Source organism: Ochotona curzoniae, unplaced genomic scaffold, assembly GCF_017591425.1.
Source record: "Ochotona curzoniae isolate NIBS_2020 unplaced genomic scaffold, NIBS_Ocur_1.0 contig_2321, whole genome shotgun sequence".
Classification (NCBI taxonomy): Eukaryota; Metazoa; Chordata; class Mammalia; order Lagomorpha; family Ochotonidae; genus Ochotona; species Ochotona curzoniae.
Window position 1 is genome coordinate 7,359,780 of NW_024465421.1, and position 18,461 is coordinate 7,378,240.

At 54.3% G+C, this 18,461-nt stretch overlaps 1 protein-coding gene across 1 annotated transcript in view; it reads right to left on the minus strand.

The window, feature by feature from the left end:
* Positions 1-530: 530 nt before the first annotated feature.
* The window catches only part of ZAN (zonadhesin), a 35,598-nt gene continuing 17,667 nt past the window's right edge, over positions 531-18,461 (minus strand). Inside the window, exons 21-45 of the mRNA XM_040973702.1 lie at positions 18,184-18,390; positions 17,210-17,347; positions 16,740-16,987; positions 16,395-16,575; positions 14,662-14,773; positions 14,319-14,413; positions 13,599-13,775; positions 12,708-12,916; positions 12,339-12,483; positions 11,704-11,960; positions 11,463-11,627; positions 11,171-11,295; positions 10,198-10,529; positions 5,881-6,095; positions 5,131-5,272; positions 4,486-4,733; positions 3,957-4,086; positions 3,642-3,819; positions 3,288-3,461; positions 2,940-3,079; positions 2,603-2,802; positions 2,373-2,511; positions 1,969-2,109; positions 759-864; positions 531-663 (exon numbers count right to left, since the gene is read on the minus strand). Of these exons, the coding sequence (XP_040829636.1) occupies positions 531-663; positions 759-864; positions 1,969-2,109; positions 2,373-2,511; positions 2,603-2,802; positions 2,940-3,079; positions 3,288-3,461; positions 3,642-3,819; positions 3,957-4,086; positions 4,486-4,733; positions 5,131-5,272; positions 5,881-6,095; positions 10,198-10,529; positions 11,171-11,295; positions 11,463-11,627; positions 11,704-11,960; positions 12,339-12,483; positions 12,708-12,916; positions 13,599-13,775; positions 14,319-14,413; positions 14,662-14,773; positions 16,395-16,575; positions 16,740-16,987; positions 17,210-17,347; positions 18,184-18,390 (4,337 nt within the window). The remainder of the gene's footprint in view (positions 664-758; positions 865-1,968; positions 2,110-2,372; positions 2,512-2,602; positions 2,803-2,939; positions 3,080-3,287; positions 3,462-3,641; positions 3,820-3,956; positions 4,087-4,485; positions 4,734-5,130; positions 5,273-5,880; positions 6,096-10,197; positions 10,530-11,170; positions 11,296-11,462; positions 11,628-11,703; positions 11,961-12,338; positions 12,484-12,707; positions 12,917-13,598; positions 13,776-14,318; positions 14,414-14,661; positions 14,774-16,394; positions 16,576-16,739; positions 16,988-17,209; positions 17,348-18,183; positions 18,391-18,461) is intronic.

The window sequence follows — 18,461 nt, forward strand, 5'->3', positions numbered from 1 at the left end:
GAACTCTGAGCCTGTGAGTTCCTCTCCCAAGGCCTGAGCAGCTCTCCCAGCTGAGCCGTAGTAGGGAGGAGGAAAATTCATGCTGGATCGACAGGCCTGGCTGAGGGATTTTTGTGATACCACCCCAGGTTGGGTCTTGTTTCCTTCCAGGAACATGGTGCCCAATCATCTCATGAGCTGGGCACAGACCATCACCACCTTTGGGGGACCCAGTGCATCAGTACCTCCTGAGCCTGTGCCCCCCAGCAGGCAGTGGTGCTTTCCTTCTAGAGCCCAGACTACATGTCCCTGCACCCAGCCAGTGCAAGCCCTCGGCTGCAGCAAGTGGGATTCTGGGTGAAGTCCCCTTTGTCCCTCAGGAGTCAGGGGTCCCCCACTTCACAGCCCTTCCCTCCCTGACCCCTTCTTTTCCTAGGACCAAGAGGCCCATTTAGACAGCACCCTCACCTCTCCCATAGCCACATGGCGGGGGGGGGGGGGTCACATCTCAAAAATAAATAACTTTATTAGATCTCTTGGTCAGGGACAGTTCAGAACTGGGTAGTTTTGAAGACACCTGGGTCAGAGGTGGGCCGGGCTCTTGGCTGCCAGCGCACCGATCGCCGGGAATGGTGATCCCCTGTGCCTAGGAGCCAGTCTCGGCTTGAGCTCTTTGTCTTCTCCCTGGGAGGCACAGACACAGCTGCGTGGGGCCCTGGCTCCCAGGCCCCCTGTGCTGTTTACTTGTCACCCACCCCCCACTACCACCCAATGCTTACCTCAACCGCCGCTTCTTTTTGGAGACGCATTTTCTGATCGCCACCAGCCCGAGGACTGCCAGGGATGCCAGCAGCCCCAGCATGACGGCCACCAAGTTGGACAAGTCTGCACACATGGGAAAGGAAGGACTGGGATCTGCTGGTGGGGGTGAGGACCCCCTGGAGGCTGTTACCCTTCCCCCCTACCGAGAACTCCATGCCAGCCCCCAGCACCCTTCTCCAGTTCTAGACATAGGCCATTTGAGGGGCTGTTTGTCTAGTGGGTCCCCTGGGTTCGCCCAGCATCAGACAGGCACTAGCTGGAATGGTAACGTTTCTGGGTTTCCACTCTCAACTTTCCCAGGCCCAATCCTGGGGTGAGTCCTACAACTCCCACATCAAACATGCTCCTTCCAGGTCCCTACCTGGGACAGGATACCTGCTGACTTGGGGAGATCTGAATTTGGGAAGGGAGAGACAGCAAAAGGTACAAGAAGAGATACAGAGGAATGGGGTTTGGCAGCAGGCTGAGGCAGCTTCAGAGAGGATTCCAGAATGTGGCCTGCGGTGGCAGGGCAGGGAGCTGACTGAGAACCCCTGTGCTCTTCGTCTAGGCTCATACTCAGATATTTGTGATGACAGTGCATGTGGGAACAGGCGTTTGGCACGGAGGCTGGACACCATCAGGACACCGCATCCTGAGTCAGTGTGTGAGGTCCAGTCCCAGTTTCACTCCCTGCTCATGCATCCCCCAGGAGGCACCAGGTGACAGCTAAATCATCAGTTGGGTCCTTGCCACCCTCGTGGAGACAGGCACTGGTTGCCAGGCTCACAGCTTCAGCCCAGCCTGGCTGTTGCAGGTTGCCAATAGAGAGGAGCCCTCTGTCTCTCCAATATGTGAAAGACATTTTGAAAAATTCAGGCAGTGCAAGCTGTATTTATCTGTGACAATCCCTGGGCTCCTGGTGGAGTTGAAAACCAAAGCTGAAACTTTACTGAACACACCCATACTGCCATTTGGGTAATGAACCAGCAGATGGAAGATCTCTCTCTGTACTTCAAATACATAAATAACATCTTTTAAAGCCCTGTGGTAATAAATATGATGTGTCTATAACACAGCAGCATGTGTGTCTGTGCCATGTACTGTAACAGCTGTCACAACGTGTCAGCATTGTCCATAAAAGAATAACTGTGCAGCAGATGCCTGCGGGCAAGCGGCAGCTCTCACCTGGCCTGGCACGGGGCACGATTTCCCGGGGCTCCGTGCAGAGGTTCCCTCCGTAGCCCGGCTCACAGTCACAGGTGAAGCTGGCCCCCTGCTCTCGACACCGCCCATCGTTCCAACATGGGTTCTGCAGGCATGGGCTTTCTGCAAGGATGCAGTAACCCTGAGACGGTGCCCTGGGCGAGGCTCCAGGGAGCAGCTCCCAGCGCCCGTCCCTGGTCCAGCCAGCCTGCCTCCCAGCCCTCACGCTGCTCAACTCCCATTTTCCTGGTCTATCATGAGATGGAGATGCTGCAGTGAGGGCTGGAGAGGCCCTGGGAGGTAAGACAAAGGGCCCTGGGTTTGGGGATAGCTGGGAGCCACAGGGTGAGATGTGGCGCTGTTGGAGGAGAGGGGTCCAGGCTCACCCTGGAAGCAGCCCCGGGTGAGGTTGCCCAGGGTGCAGATCTCCCCAGGTCTGCAGCTGAAAGGCTCACACAGCAGCACCCCCGAGCTGGCACAGGTACAGCGCTGAGAGCAGTCGGCAGTCACGAAGCTGTGGCCCAGCTGCAGGCAGAGAGGGCGAGACGGGAGCCTGTTTCCACCTGGGGCCGGCTCTGTACCCAAGCTCCCTGGGCCACCGGCCCCCAACCCGCACCTGGTAGTAGACACCGTTGCTGGTGCAGCCGCAGTCAGCCAAGGAGAGGCTGTGGGCTCCACTGAAGGCGTAGCCAGGGAGGCTGGCGCAGCCCTCCACGCAGGGGCCCTCGCAGTCCTGGGGGCCCAACAGCTTGGCACAGGACGCAGGGCAAGGTGTCATGCAGCTCTGGTACACGGTGTTGGCTGGACACACCATGGCTGAGAGCACACGGGCATAGTCAGGAGCTGCATAGAGGTCCAGGCCAGCCAAACACGTACAGGGTCTTGGGGACAGTGGGGGAGGCCCTGGTAGGCGCTGAGGGATGTGGAAGCCAAGGGGTAGGGGCGGGCCTCACCGCAGTGAGTGTGGTCACGCCAGCTGGCCAGGGCGATGCCCATCTCCTGGCAGAGAATGCCGTAGCCGCCCAGGATCCGGCAGCGCAGTTCCTCATGCACTTTTTGGTCCTGGGTGACACACAGATCCAACAAGCAGTGCCTGGGAGGGAGGGGGACGGTGGGACAGGCTGTCCGAAAAGAGGAAATAGAAACCCATATCGGAGGACCCGGGACTCCTCCCACATCCTCCGCTCCCCCGCTGGCACCAAAAGACAACAGGTGGTGTGGAGGGAAGGCTGTTGGGAGGCAAACCGCACAGCAGGCAATAGGGCCCCTGGAGGGCCTGTGGGGCAGGCGCCCTGACTCACTTGTGGAAGGGCTTGGGGTCCACGGTCTGGTGACATGCAGCAAAAGGGCCCTGGGAGTCTATCAGCACCCCACAGTTCTGGGTGTTGTTGGCGAGCGTCAGCTGCTCCTGGCTGCATTCTGGCTCAGGAGAGCTTGGCTCTTTCTCTTCTCCCTGGGCATCCTCTCGCAGGGCTCTGTGTGGCAGACAAGCCAAGGGGCCGGGTGAGGCCCCGGAGGAAGGACGCTCCCTGTGGAGCAGGGCTGCAGTGCTCCAGCAGGCAGGTGTCTCACAGCGGAGCAAGTGACCCCTCGTGAACCACCAGGCACCTGCTGAGAACAGATCCAGAGCTCTGGCCCTGGCCCGACCCCCTCACCTGGGGGAGCGGAAGAGGGGCTGCGAGTCATCCAGTTTCAACTCCCAGCTGTTGCCGAATACATTGATGTCGGTGGTGAGGGCGCCGCTGGGCAACATGTACTCATTCTTGCGGTTCTGGTCATAGGTCCCACACAGGCCGCGCACCAGCCCCTGGTACATGCTGGGTAGGGTGATCACTGTGTGGGAGAGACGGGAGCCCCTGGTGAGCCCCCCGCCACTCCTCCAGGCACTGCCCTCCCACCACACCCAGGCCTGGGGTCCAGTTCCTATGCAGTGTTCCCCTCATACCCCCAAGACCTCCCTTCTCAGTGACCTGCGTTGTTCTTGTCATTGAGGCTGATCACCACATCAAAGTCAGTGATCAGATAGAGCCGCTGGCCCCTCAGGGTGACCCGCAGCCGCTCCTCGGGCCGGTAGGGGACTGCCATCTTCTGGTTATTCACCTGGGAGGGCAGGAGGTGCCGGGATGGGTGGAATTAGCGCTGCTGCCCTCTCTGCCCACGTGGGCTGACTCTCTTTGCAGCCCTAGCCCCATCCTAGCAGCAGCCTGGCCCCATGGATGGCTCTGCCTTCCTGCAGCCCAGGCTGAGCCTCCGTGTCAGTGCTCCATGCACCCCACCCTGCCACCACTCCCTCTCAGTAGTAGACTTTTGCTGAGCCCTCCTGTCCACCTCTGCCTCACCCCAGAAAATGAACTTGACTCTGACTCAGGCAACCAAGCTACACCTGCAAGGATCTTCCTCCGAAACCAGGGATGGGGTCTCACCCAATGCCCTGGGGGATTGCTCCTGTCCATCCAGGCCTATCCCTCCCCTGGGGGTGGGGGGTTGCCTCTTTCTCACCACAAGCAGCAGATCATCCCGGAGCTGGACTTTATAGCCATAGACAAAGGTGGTGATCTCTCGTACGAAGATCTTGGTGTGGGGCACAAACACCTTGTTGCGCCCCTCCACGAGCAGGGGCTCCACCCCGTCAGGAAGCGTGTCCACCGTCTTCACCAGAGCGTAGGTCATACGGCCCTGGAAGATGTAGTTTGCGCCGTCGAAAGTGCGGTAATGTGGGTCCCCAAAGATTGTGCATTGATCTGACTCTGCCAAGAAGGATAGACGCTGAGGGCATGACCATCTCCTGAGGCCTGGCTTGCCACCTCCTACCTCCTCCCAGCCCCAGCATCCAAGAATGAGTTCAAGAGCTGGCGGCTCTGCTTTTGATCCTGTTCCCTGCTAACGTGTCTGGGAAGACCACAGAAGCTGGGTTTCTGCCATCCACATGGCAGACCCGGATAGGGCTCTAGTTCCTGGCTTCTGCTAGCTATTTGGGGGGAATGAACCAGTAGAAGGCAAATCTCTGTCTCCCACTCCTCCTTCTCTGTCACGCTGTCTTTCGTGTTGGTAAAAGCCACACTCACAGGTCAGAACTCCAGATGCCCAGCCCAGGCCTGCCGTGGGCTCCGCCTCCCCTCCACCCTTGCCAGAGGCTCCCCTTACTGTCAGGTGCACAGTAGCTGTCGCTGTTGGAATTGAGCTGGCAATGGGACCTTGCAGGGCAGTGGAAGGCGTGACATTGAATGACGCCACCATTGCAGGTACACTTCCGGTTGCAGTTCTTTGACATCCAGCTCTTGCCCGGCTGTAGGAGCCACCAGGAGAGAACAGGATGAGGATGCCAGAGCCCTCCTTGTATCCCTTCAACCTAAGCCCATCGTCTCAGCAGCCAAGGATTAAAAATATTTGGAAAACATTGTGTCTGTTGTTATTCCCTGAGCAACACACATGGCAGTTACTTATACAGCCTGTACGTGATGTAGGGTGCTGTTTTTCCCCTGGAGACCGTGCAGCGGACGACATGCATGTGTTCTGTGCTATTCTATGTAAGACTTTGACAGCCTCAGGGTTGGGAAGCAAGGCCTGAAACCACGTGGAAACCGAGGGGTATGTACTTAGCTACAGTACCATTTGGATCTTTGCATGTTTTCCAGAAAGTACCACTGGACCTGCTGTACAGACAACAGAGCTCACAGAGGTCATGCCTCAGTGGTCTTACCAGGTTTCAACTCCAGGCTATCCCAAACCAAGTCTCCTTCTACTAAACCCTGCTATATCCCAGGCATAAAAACCCTAATCAGATACAGCCCCTGCCCAAGGCCAGTCCTTCACACTTGAGAAGAACTGAGGCAAAAAGCAAACCTCATCCTCAAAGCACAGCCCCTTCCCATCCCATACAGAGTGCCCACTCACAGGGATGAAGCCGCCCTCGGTGTCCTTGCAGCTGCACTGACTCCTGGGCACACATTTGTCCTCACTCAGCACATAGCCAGGCTTGCAAATGCAACCCTCGGCACAGGTGGAAGGGACTTGGGCGCCCTCCTCACAGCGGCCATCCAGGTCCCAGCAGGAAGGTGAGCAGGTGGGAAGACAGTTGGTGTAGGTGCTGTAGGCGGAACATTCCAGAGCTATGGGGTGGAGGAGGGGAGGGGGTCAGAGGAGACTTGGACAGGGGAGGGGCAGAGGCAGTGGAAACTGGGAAAAGGGGGAATGGGCAGCAAGACTGCAGATTTTTCTTCCTTTCCTCATTTATCCAGCAAGCATTTCCTGAGTATGGGCCCCAGGGCAAGAAGGAGCAAAGAACAGCTCTTCCTGGTGGGCAGCATGGGAGATTAGAGATCCGTGGTACCAACAGGTGATGAGTGTGTGTGCAGGAGGGACAATGGGAACACGGTGCAGGCAGGTGACAACTCTGCCAGGGAAGTGTGGGGAGCTGAAGAGAAAGCAGCTGTGAGCCAACAGAAAGGCATACCATGTTCATAGGTAGGAAATAGCAACAGGGAGATGTCAGTTAATTGGAACACCGAAGATGGTCAACAGGGCTATGTGACAGTGTGTGTGTGTGTGTGTGTGTGTGTGTGTGTGTGTGTGTGTGTGTATGATACCATGATTTTATTTTTAATATTTATTTATTTATTTGGAAGTCAGAGTTATAGGCAAACATAGAGAGGGAGAGACAGAGAGAGAGAGATCTTCCACCCACTGGTTCACTGCCTAGAGAGCGGCAAAGGCCGGTACTGGCCAGGCTAAAGCCAGAGCTTCCTCCAAGTCTTTGAGCTACACAAGCCCACATGCCTGGGCCATGCTTTCCCCAGCCTATTACCAGGGAACTGGATCAGAAGTAGAGCCACTGGGATCCCAGCGCCTGTTTGGTATATCACCATTTCAGATGATGGTTTTACCTGCATGCCGGTCCCAGACACCATAAGATTAAGGTCAAGGTGACATTATAAGGAAGCTAGAAAGTCCAGGAAGCTTCTAAGAAGAAAGAGCTGAGGCCAGTGTCAGGGTGCAGCCCATTAAGCTGCCACCTGCAAAGCCAGTGCTTTCATCCAAGCATTGTTCTTGCTTCCTATCCAGCTCCCTGGTAATGTGTCTAGGAAAGAGGCAGAAGTGTCTGGATCCCTGTCACCCACACAGGAGACTCGGATGGAGCTCCAGGGTCTCGGCTTTGGCCTGGCCCAGCCCCAACAGTTGCACCTACCTAAGGAGTGAACCAGGGACGGAAGAGCTCATTCTCTGTTTTGCAAATAAATGAAAGCAATCCCTTTTTCTAAGAAAGAAGAGCGTTGGGTAGTGAACGTTTCCATCAATAATCAAAGCACACTTTGAGCTATCACAAGTCCTACAGATCCAGATGGACCAAGGGGATGGAAGAGAAGGCTGAGATATGGATCCAGATATACAGCATGTGCCACACAAAACCTCAGTCCACCACAGAGCTCATGTGTGATGGTGATCCCAGAATATCAGACAACACCCTGCAAGTTATGTCTGCATGGTGATGAGATTGCCCAACAGGGTGCCTGAAGTTATAACACAGTAAGTAAGCCACTACCTGTGACACTGGTACCCTATATGAGTGCCAGTTACAGTTCTGACTGCTCCATTTCTGAACTGACTCCCTGCTGATGGCCTAGGAAAGAGGTGGAAGTTGCTCGGGCCCTTGAGGGCCACATGGGAGACACAGAAGCTCTTTGTTTCTGGTTTTGGCCTGCTCTAGCCCCTATCTGTTGCAGTCATTTGGGGAATTGAATCGGCAGTTGGAAGATCTTTCTCTCTGTGTCTCTCCTCTTTACAACTCTGCCTTTCACATAGTATCGGCCCGTTGCGCTCACTTGGGGAGTGAATCATCGGACGGAAGATCTTCCTCTCTCTCTCTCCTCTCTGTATATCCGCCTTTCCAATAGAAAAATAATAAAAATAAATCTTTAAAAAAAAAAAAAAACAACTCTGCCTTTCAGATAAATTAACAGACTGCAAAAAATCGTCTAACAGATGATCCTGGTATGGTAGCCTAATGGCTAAAGTTCTTGCCTTGTATGTGCCAGGATCCCATATGGGCACTGGTTCATTTCCCCATTTCCCATCCAGTTCCCTGCTTGTGGCCTGGGAAGTAGTCGGGGATGGCCCAAAGCCTTGGGACCCTGCACCTGTATGGGAGACCCAGAGGAAGCTCCTGGCTTCAGATCAGCTCAGCTCCAGGCATTACAGCTACTTAGGGAGTGAATCAATAGATAGAAGAGTTTCCTCTGTGTCTCTCCTCCTCTTTGTATATGTGATTTTCCAATAAAAATAGATAAATCTCTTTAAAAAATTTGTTTAACAGAGCACTCCTCTGAACACAGCCCTGCCACTGAGCGACATGTGACCTGTGGATGGGTGAACTGTGGAAAGTCCATAAGTGGACAAAGTCAGAGCCGCTTATTAACAATGCAGGAACGCCTGCCTAGCCCTGTGGGAGAAGACAGAAAAACAAAGTGGATTTATATCTTGTATTACATGCCAGTGTAAATCCTCAAGGGATTTTTTTTTTTAATATTAAAAAAAAAAAGCTGAAACCACAAAAATTCTGGGAGCACAGTGAGAGCAAATTCTTTGCTTCTTCTGTGGGGACAGTGTCTGTAACCATGGTTTAAGATTGCAGAAGCTATGACAAGATGAATATATTTGGTCACATACAAAATATTTTCTTTCCTGCAGAGCAGAAAAAAAAAAAGTCACCAGATATAAAAACTAGTGTCATTCAGAGAACTCCTAAAGAGATACTTTTCCATGAGAGATAAAATACCCCTAAAAAAAAAAAAACTTTAAAATATTGTGGAGAGAAAGAGACCTGAATAGACAGAGATCTCCCATCCACTGGTTCACCTCCTCAATGCTTGCAACAGCAAGCAGCTGGGCCAGGCCAAAGCCAGGAGCTCGCAACTCAATCCAGGTCTTCCACTCAAGTAGGCAGAGGCCCAGCTACCAGATCCACCCCCTGCCTTCTCCTTGGGTAATCACTAACAGGAAGCCAGAATCAGCAGCATGGCCGCACACGAATCCAGGCATCTGCTATGGGACGCAGGGTTCCCAGGCACAGTCTCTCTGCTGCCCCAATACCCACCCCTAATATATAGCCTGATAAGCACCAACAGCTCAGTGTGTAAGTGGAGAATGCGTGTGAGCAGGGGGGGTCAGGGAGGAAAAAATAAATGAAGATTCCTCTTTTACACTTATCAAATGAGCAAAAATTCAAAAATTGTGAGTGTGCACGGTGCTGACTGGGCAGTAGAGAAACGGGCACTTCCGTGCAGTGCTGGCAAGAAGGTAAAGCCATCTCTGGAAGTCATCTGCCAGCAGCTGTCAGCAGCACCAATGCACATGGGCTCCTGACTCAACAGCTCCACTTCTAGAAAATTCACCACGTGCTGCTGGCATTGTGGCAGAGCTGGCAAAGCTAGTTCTGGTGTCACACACCAGCATTCATATAAGCACCAAATCCTGTCCTGTCTGCTCCACTTCCCATTCAGCTCCCTGCCTGTGACCTGGGAAAGCAGCAGAGTGCATAGGAAGACCTGACTTTGGCCTGGCTCAGCCCCAGCTACTGCAGCCATTTGGGAAGTGAACCAGCAGATGGAAAGTCTCTCTCTCTCTCAGGCCCGGAGGGGTGGCCTAGTGGCTAAAGTCCTCGCCTTGAACACGCCAGGATCCCATATGGACGCCGGTTCTAATCCGGCAGCTCCACTTCCCATCCAGCTCCCTGCTTGTGACCTGGGAAAGCAGTTGAGGACGGCCCAAAGCTTTGGGACCCTGCACCCATGTGGGATACCCAGAAAAAGTTTCTGGATCCTGGCTTCGGATTGGCATAGCATTGGCCGTTGTGCTCACTTGGGGAGTAAATCATCGGACGGAAGATATTCTTCTCTGTCTCTCCTCCTCTCTGTGTATCTGACTTTCCAATAAATAAATAAATCTTAAAAAAAAAAAAAGAAAATCTCTCTCTCTTTGTTCTGTAACTCTGCCTTGCAAATAAATAAGACAAATCTTTAAAAAAAATAATAAGGAACGAAAATTTGATGCCTGAATATTTACAAATCAAAAGTCTTTGGCAGAAGTGTGGACTAAATCGTGTAAGCATAGATTCCACAACAGGTGAACACGCTGCATTTGAGGAAAGCCCCCATTTCCTAAGAGTGAGGAAAGGCCACCTGGGGCTCCCTTGGCGTGGGTCTGGGGGTTTGTGACCATCAGGGGGACACTCACGGCAGAAGGTGCTGTTCCTCCAGAGTGGGGGCTTGAGCCCCTTGTTCTGGCACATGGTCCCAAAGGCTTTCAGGGCCTCGCAGAGAGGACGGAGGAGGCCACCCAGCTGGCAGAGGTTGTTGCTGCAGCCCAGCACCAGGGGCTTGGGGTCCACACGGGTGGCACACTCTGCCCAGCCAGGGCCATGCAGGGCTGCCTGGCATCGCTCCTTCGCCTTCTGGAAGTCGGCTGGCCCGCACTTGCCCTGCTGCCTGGACTCGCTCGCCTGCTGTACCACTGGGGGCTTCCTCTCCTCTTCTTGGATCTTCTGGCAACTGGGGACAAGGGATGGGTTTATGAGGTGCAGCTGCTGCCCCACCCATGGTGCTGCTATGGCACTCCGTGCCCTTGCCCAGGCTTGCCATGGGGCCTCTTGTCTTCACCGAGAAAGAAGTCCGGTTGCAGCTTTCACCTCCTCCCTCCCATACTGCTTTTCCAAAGTTCATCTTTTTTCTTTATTTGAAAGGCACAGGCAGACAGATGGTGAGAAACCTTCCACCTGCAGGGTCACTCCCCAAATGTCTCCAATAGCCCAGGCTGGGGCAGGCCAAAGCCAGGAAACCCTGACTGCATCCGGGTGTCCCATGTAAGGGACAGGGATGGAAATACTTGAGTCATTCATGCTGCCTCCTGGGATATATGCCTTAGCAAGAATGCTAACAGGAAGCAGAGCCGGGACTCGAACCCAGGCGCTGTGACACAGAGTGCAGGAATGCCAAGTGGTGGCATAAGGGCAGAGTCAAACACTGGCCCCCTCGCTCACACCAGAGGAAGACCTAACCCAAGTAACTCTTCCTTCTCTCCCCACGCAAAACACACCCGCCAAGGCAACACTGCAGCCTTGCGGAGTGAGCCCTATAGTCTAGTTTCCCAGCTCATGCTACAATCAAGCGGGAAAGTCTTAGGGGACAATTACTCTCGGTCAATGTCGTTATCTTTCCAACTCTTCACAAATTCGAGGTCGTTGTCAGCTAGCTCGTCACTGGACATCAGCAGTTCGTCCTCCGGCTCCCCATTGTAGTTTCCGCAGATGCCGCACATCTGTGTGCATTCAGGGTCCACGTGGTGTTGGGAGACATAATCCATCGTTTTACACAGGACCACGCTGGTCCTCCTGAACAGAAAGGTGCCCTCCCCAGTGCCCCCCTCTGCTGTGCCCATGCCAGCTCCCCACCCCTGCTGGGTGGAGGCTGGGTGTTTTCCTTTGCCTTTTCATAGTAGGCTGCGGGGATTATGATCTCTAAGTTGCGGCGGCCGTCAAACTTGATCTGGGCTCCGATCTTCAGGCTGACCATGGTGTGGGTGCTGCTCGAGGTGATGCTGACCCCCGGAATCTGGTTGGTGACAGGCAGGCTGACCTGGTTGCCGTTGATCTTGAGAAGAAGGGCATCTGTGAGGAGCAGGGGACACCAGCGTGGTCCTCTGGGCCCCTGACCCTGGCCAGCCTGCCCTGCTTACCAACACACTGTTGCCCTTCTGCAGGGTGATCAGGGAACTGGAGACATCTATGTAAACCTGGCGAAGGTAGACAGTGTTGGACCTGCCTTCCAACTTCTCATTCTTGGCGCTGACCTTGAAGAATGGCAGGTCCATGTTGGGGTGACACACTTGGGCCATGACATAGGTACAGGTACCCTGAAGCGGGTGGCTGATGCCATCAAAGCCGATGTACTGGGATGGCTCTGTGATCCGGCATACACCCATGCCTGGGAGGAGAGAGAGGGCACTGAGACTGCCATCTGCTCTCACCTGGTCAAGCCACGCAGCTTTGAGAGGGGAAGAGGACGAGGACCGAGGCCACAGCTGGCCTGAGGCCTGGGGGCAGAGTGGGAGTGATTCTACTGGGCACACAGGCATGCTCTCCCATCTCAAGTTCAAGGCTGCTGTGGAAGAAGCATGGTTGTTGTGTGGGGAATGTCTGGTGCTGCAAACATAGCATTTGGAGGTGAGGACTTTGGGAGGTGACTAGGTTATGTGGGCTCTGCCCTCACCAGTGGGTAGACTTCTCAATCCATCATGGGTCATCTAAGCAGGGGACTAGTTTTCCTGAGAGCATGTCTGGTCTCGGCTCTGGGGGTGCCTACCAGAAGCCCGGCAACGCAGGAGCCCATCCACCGGCCAGCACTGCTCGCCAGCTTTGCAGGTGGTTGGCTGGCAGGTGATGTTGTTAAGGAGGGAGCAGGTGCACAGCTTGGTGCAAGTGTTGTCTGTGTACCAGCTCTCCCCGACCTGCACCGAGTAGGGGTGGGTGGAGACAACAGAAGCTTGGGAGCTGGAGATGGAGATGGAGGCCTCCCCCAGCCCAGTCCCCTTAACTCGAAGCCCCGCCCAAACCGACCCCTTGATCCAATGTCCCGCCACCCCAGCCACGCACTCAAAGCTCAAAGCTTTGACTTGATGGCATACCCTCACTCAGGAGGGACAGGGGCCCCTGGTCACTGGGTCTGGCTCACCGAGTGGTAGGAGCCATCCGTGTCCATGCAGCCACATTCTCTGAGAAGCACACAGGAGGTTCCACTCAAAACGTAGCCTTTCTGGCATTCGCAGCCCTCAGTACAGGTCAGTGTGACAGGGCAGTCCTTGGGGACATTCAAACTGAGGCAGGTGGCTGGGCAGGGGGTGCTGCAGGGGTTGTAGTTGCTGTTGGGCGGACACTTCAGAGCTGAGAAAGACAAGGGTGTTACAAAGCCCAGAGTAGATGTCCCAGCTCCTGACCCCAGGCCTCAAGAGTTATGGTGCAGGGACCAGCATATGGCACAGCAGGATAGGCCAGGCCACACTGCTTGGGACACTGGCATCCACAGGAGTGCCGGTTCAAGTCCCAGCTACTCTACTTCCCACCCAGCTCCCTGCTAATACTCCTGGGAAAGCAGCAAGTAATAGTCCAAGTGCTTGGTCCCCTTGTCATTCTTGTGGGAAACAAGGATGGCGCCACTGGCTGCTTGCTTTGGCCTGCCCCAGCCATTGTGATCATTTGCACAGTGAACCAGAAGTTGGAAAATATCCCTCTCTGTGTATCTGTTTCTCTCTCTGTAACTCTGCCTTTCAAATACATTTTAAAAAAAAAGGAACTTTCTGGGGAGGAGGAAAGGCAATAGCTGGCCCAGGTAGGAGGGAAAGACAGTTTTCTAAGGAGGTGTGTGTCAGATGGAGGAGGCCACAAGTCAGGGAATGAAGGACAGGGGACTGCACAGAGGCTGGGACAAGAGGACAGGAGGGACCTGTGTGGCTGCCAGCCAGGGTCCAGGCTGTGCAGGTTGGAGCAGGAGAATTTCTGGGTGAAGACAGGGAGTAGGGATCTGGGGACTTGTGCAGCCTGCGGGAGCAGCGTAACCCATACTCACGGCAGAACGTGCTGTTCCTCCAGCCAAGGGGCTGGCCGGCCTGGGCACATAGGGCCGCATAGGCCTGCAGGGAGCGACACAGGGTCAGGCCGTCGCCCTTGGTGCCACACTGGCCATGCACGCAGCTGATGAAGCTGGCCTTTGGGGGCACCACTGAGTGGCACTGAGAGAAGGGCCCTGGGAGAAGGAGAGCAGGACGGGTGAGGAGAGGGAGCCTAGGAAGCAGGCTCTAACAGGCAGACCCCTACTGCCTGAGATGCAGAGGCAGACCTCCAGCCAGTGTTATTATGCAACAAGCTGAGCCACTGCCAAGGATGCCTGCATCCTATTGTCTCCGTGCTAGCATAGAATCTTGGCTTCTCTGCTTCCCATCCAGTTTCCTACTAATACAAGTGATGGCCCAAGTGCATGGGACGTGCCACCCACACAAGAAGGACCTGGATGGAATCCATAGCTGTTGGCTTTGGTCCAGCCAAACCCTGGGCTATATTGCAGGCATTTGGGGAGTGAATCAGCAAATGGAAGGGGTGTGTGTGTGTGTGAGTGTGTGTGTGTCTGTGTCTGTGTCTGTGTCTGTGTGACTTAACTAAATCAATACATTCACAGCACCACAGTAAGTCCCAGAAAGACAGGTCAGTCGCAGCTATGTCTTCCCCTGTCCCCTGGTGGGCCTGAGTTCTGATGGCTCCCCCCATGTCTTCCCTCACCCCCAGGCCTTACCTACAGGGTTCCTGAGGACCTCACAATTCTTGTTCCACATGTCACCCATGTTGGTCCCCTTGCAGCTGGAGGGCTTGCCGCCCGCGATGAAGCAGCTGAGTGGTGACAGCAGGAAGGGGCAAAAAATTAGGGGTCACTAGAGGGAAGCAGGTGTGGCAGGGCATTGGGGAAGGGGTGCATTTCAGTGGGAAGGACCAGGAGACTCGGGAAGAAGGAAAGGGAAAGGAGCAACCTCTGCAAGGGATGTCTGGGCATGCGGGCAGGGAGGATGCAGCGGGCAAGGCCCAGCCTCCCACCAGCAGGGCTGCAGCACAAAGGGCTGGGGGAGTCGCCATGTGCGCACCCAGGTTCAGAGCCCTCCTCCAGCTTCCAGGCAGCCCCCAGCTGCAGTGAGTTGCTGGCAGGCCTCTGGTTTGGGCGCAAGTTGTCATCCAAGCTGTTGTTGTTGTAGTTGCCTGTGGGACAGGGGAGTCACCGAGGCCGTTGAGGCTGCCAGGCGCCAGCAAACCCAGCTAGGGCAGCCCAGCTTTGTACCATCCATCCATCCAGGGATGCCCAGACAGGGCCATCGAGCCAGGGCCACTGCCTCCCCTCACTCTCCCTTCTGTCACATTAGCCCCTTCTGCTTCTTCACCTCTGGCTTTCCCTGACACCTGCCCTTCTTTCTTTCTTTTTTTTTTTAAGATTTATTTTATTTTATTGGAAAGTCAGATATTCAGAGAGAAGGAGAGACAGAGAGGAAGATCTTCCATCTGTTGATTCACTCCCCAAGCGGCCACATGACCAGAACTGTGCCAATCCAAAGCCACATGGGTGCAGGTTCCCAAAGCTTCGGGCTGTCATTGATTGCTTTCCCAGGCCACAAGCAGGGAGCTGGATAGGAAGCGGGGCTGACAGGAAATGAAACAGCGTTCATATGGGGCCCTAGCCCATTCAAAGTAAAGACTTAAGCTGCTGGGCTACTGCGCCAGAGCCGACACCTGCCCTTCTTGCTCAGCATCTTCAACTGAAGATAAAAAGACTTCATGGAAAACAGAAGTAAAAGCCAGTTTTTTTTTTAGGCAAAAAAATTTTTATGCCGAAATCAACTCACCTCTAAAATTTAGTTAGCTATTTGAAAGGCAGAGAGAGAAAGAGAAAATCTTGCAGCCTGTCTTTAAATGCCTTGGGGGTAGGTCAAACTAGTCAGGAGCCAGGAGTACAATGCAGGTCTCCCTTGTGGGTGGCAGGGACCCGAGCCCAGGAGCCCTCACCTGCTGCCTCCAGAGTGTCCATGAGCACGACCTCGGTCAGAAGTGGAGGCAGGACTCGAATCCAGGACTTGCAACTTAACCAGATGTGCCAGAAATGCATCCTAAACTCATTATTTGACTACATTTCCTAGGGACTTTTTGAAGCACCCTCACACGGGTATACCTTGGACATTACTGCAGATTCAGTTAAGCTGCTGCCTGCAAGGCCAGCATTTCATAGTACAGCTCTGATTCAAGCCACTCCACTTCTGATCCAGCTCCCTGCTAATGCTTCTGGGAAAGCAGCAGAGGATGACCCAAATGCTTGGGCCTTTGCCACCCACGTGGGAGACCCAGATGGAGTTCCAGGTTCTGGCTTCAGCCTGGTCCAGCCCCAGCCCCTGAGGCCATCAGATGGAAGATTGAGCTCTTTGTCTCTGCCTCTTCCCCAACCCCTGCCAATACTCTCAAATAAACAAAATAAAATCTTTAAAAATAAGTTAATGTTTGTACCATACTGGAATCTATTAAATGTGTAACAGCACATCTTTAAAAAGAAAGAAAAAGTATGTACCTTAATTTTTCAAAAAACGTTATGGCTAAAAAAATGCTAACACAATCATCTGAGCACCTGTGGGAGTGACTTGCATCAAACCTTCAGTTTGTAAAAAAAAAACAAAACACAAGCTCTGCGAGGCACCCTGCAGTGAAGTGTCTGAGATGGTACACCTGTACTCAGGTGATGGGCACCTAGGATGCCCCCAGAGCAACGTGTGGTGGCCAGGACCACACCACAACACCTACCCCCAATCCCCATGCCACATGAGGGTGCCGGGGAACTCACCACACAGCCCACAGAGGCGGCCGGCATAGGAGGAGGGCACAGTCACCTGTACCAGGTGGTTCCCATCATAGCGGATCTGAAGGCCAAAGTTGGTGTAGAGGAGGATGAAGTTGCCACTAGGTCTGATGATCACCTGGCCCCGAGAGGGCCACACGGGCAGGGCCACCTGACGGCCATTCAGCTGTGTGAGTAGGGAGGACACAGTCAGCAGGGAGCAGGAAGGGACAATGGGGCCCCAGAGGGAGGAAGGCATCCCTGCAAGGGGGTGTCCAGGGTTCCCTAAGATGGATGCGTGGGCCAGGAGTGGCTGAGTGCTATAAGGCCTGGGCTAAGAGAGGCACGTACCATAACCTTGCGGCCTTTGACCAGTGAGATTTTGAGGTCAAAGACCCGCAAATGGACGGCCCTGACGTAGGAGACCTCCATGTTGCCGCCGCGGTTCTCGTTGGTGGCGCTCACGACGAAGGCAATTTCCCGAGGCTTGTGCCTGCAGGGCTGAGCCAGCACATAGTTGCAGGTGCCCATAAAGTGGTGCAAAGCTCCATCAAAGGTCAGGTAGTGCGGGTCGCCTGAGACAGTGCAGGTGGAGGTTCCTGCAGAGGAGAGGAGAAATGGTGGGGCCCAGGTCCAGACGCAAAGCCGACCAGTTGGCAAGTCTTTGTTGGCATGGTGCCCCCCTCACCCTTCCACCCACCAAGGCCTGGACTTGGCTGCAGGAAATGGTGGCCTGTCTTGGGGACAGCTTTCCCAGAGGCAGCTGCTTGGGGCAGGGCCATTGCCTTGCCTGAGGCCACCCTTCCACTCTGACAGCTCACTTTGTGCATGACAGCCATAGATGCCGTTCCGCAGGCCGCACTCCTCCTGGGCCCCGCACTTCCAGGGCTGGCAGTGGAACTTGTTGTTGTTCTCACAGATGCAAAGCTGCGTGCAGTTGGACTTGTACCACTGCTCCCCTTGCTGGTAGGAGGAAGGAGGGGAAGTAGAGAGGTTTCATCCATGTCTGACGTGTGAGCTCCCTGGGACGGGAACCATTAAGTCCCCTTGTGGGGAGGCCTCCTGAGTTCTGTGGGTGTCTTGGTGCTCTGCTCCAGTCACCCCATCATTTTTAGTGTGTTTGGCACTTCAATAAGTTATTTACTTGTCTGTGTCATGCTATATCTAAGGGATTCAGTAATGAATTGGATTGACAATATGCCAGCCCTAACAGAGCTGCAATCCAGTGCATAGCAAATTAAGCCATAGCCTGAGACGCTGGCATCCCATATGGGTGCCCATTTATGTTCTAAGTGCTCCACTCCCAGGACTAAAATAAAAAAAATAAAATAAAATTTAAACATACAAAACAATCCAGCTCCCTGCTAATGTACCCAGGAGCACTGCAAAAGATGACTCAAGTTCATGGACACCTGAACATGGGAGACCCAGATGAAGTTCCTGACTCTTGCTTTCCCTGACCCAGCCCTGACCATGGTGACCACCTGGGGAGTGAGTCAGTGAGTGCAAGATCTCTTTTTCTGTGTCTCTCCTTCTTTCCCTCTCTGCCTTTTAAATAAATAAAGGAAACTTTAAAAATCAGGAGGGAACAGAACTGGGGTTGTGGAAGGAGCAAGGCAGAGCTGTACTATGATCCCAATCCTGTCTGTGAGAAAAGGGATAGAACGAAAGACGGAGACAGGGCACTGAACCCCAGCCCAGCGTTCCCTAGTCCCTTCCTGCTTTGCACCCTGGCACAGGTTTGGGGAGCAGCTACAGGACCTGAACCCTTCACCTCCCTCTCCTGTCCCCTGGCTCACCTTGAAGTACCCCATGGAGGGGTCAAGACACCCACACTGGGACTGGGGCACGCACTCCAAGCCACTGAGGATGAAGCCAGGGTTGCATTCGCAGCCTTCCACGCAGCGCTTTGGGCAGGACATGCCTGTGTACCCCGAGTGGCAGGTTTTGGGGCATGGTGTGGTACAAAGGGAGTATCTGCTGTTGGGTGGGCAGGCCAGTGCTGTGGAGGGAGGAGAGTTGCAGGTGAAGAGGAGACAAGCCAGAATGGGGGAGGCATGCGTGGTCAAATGG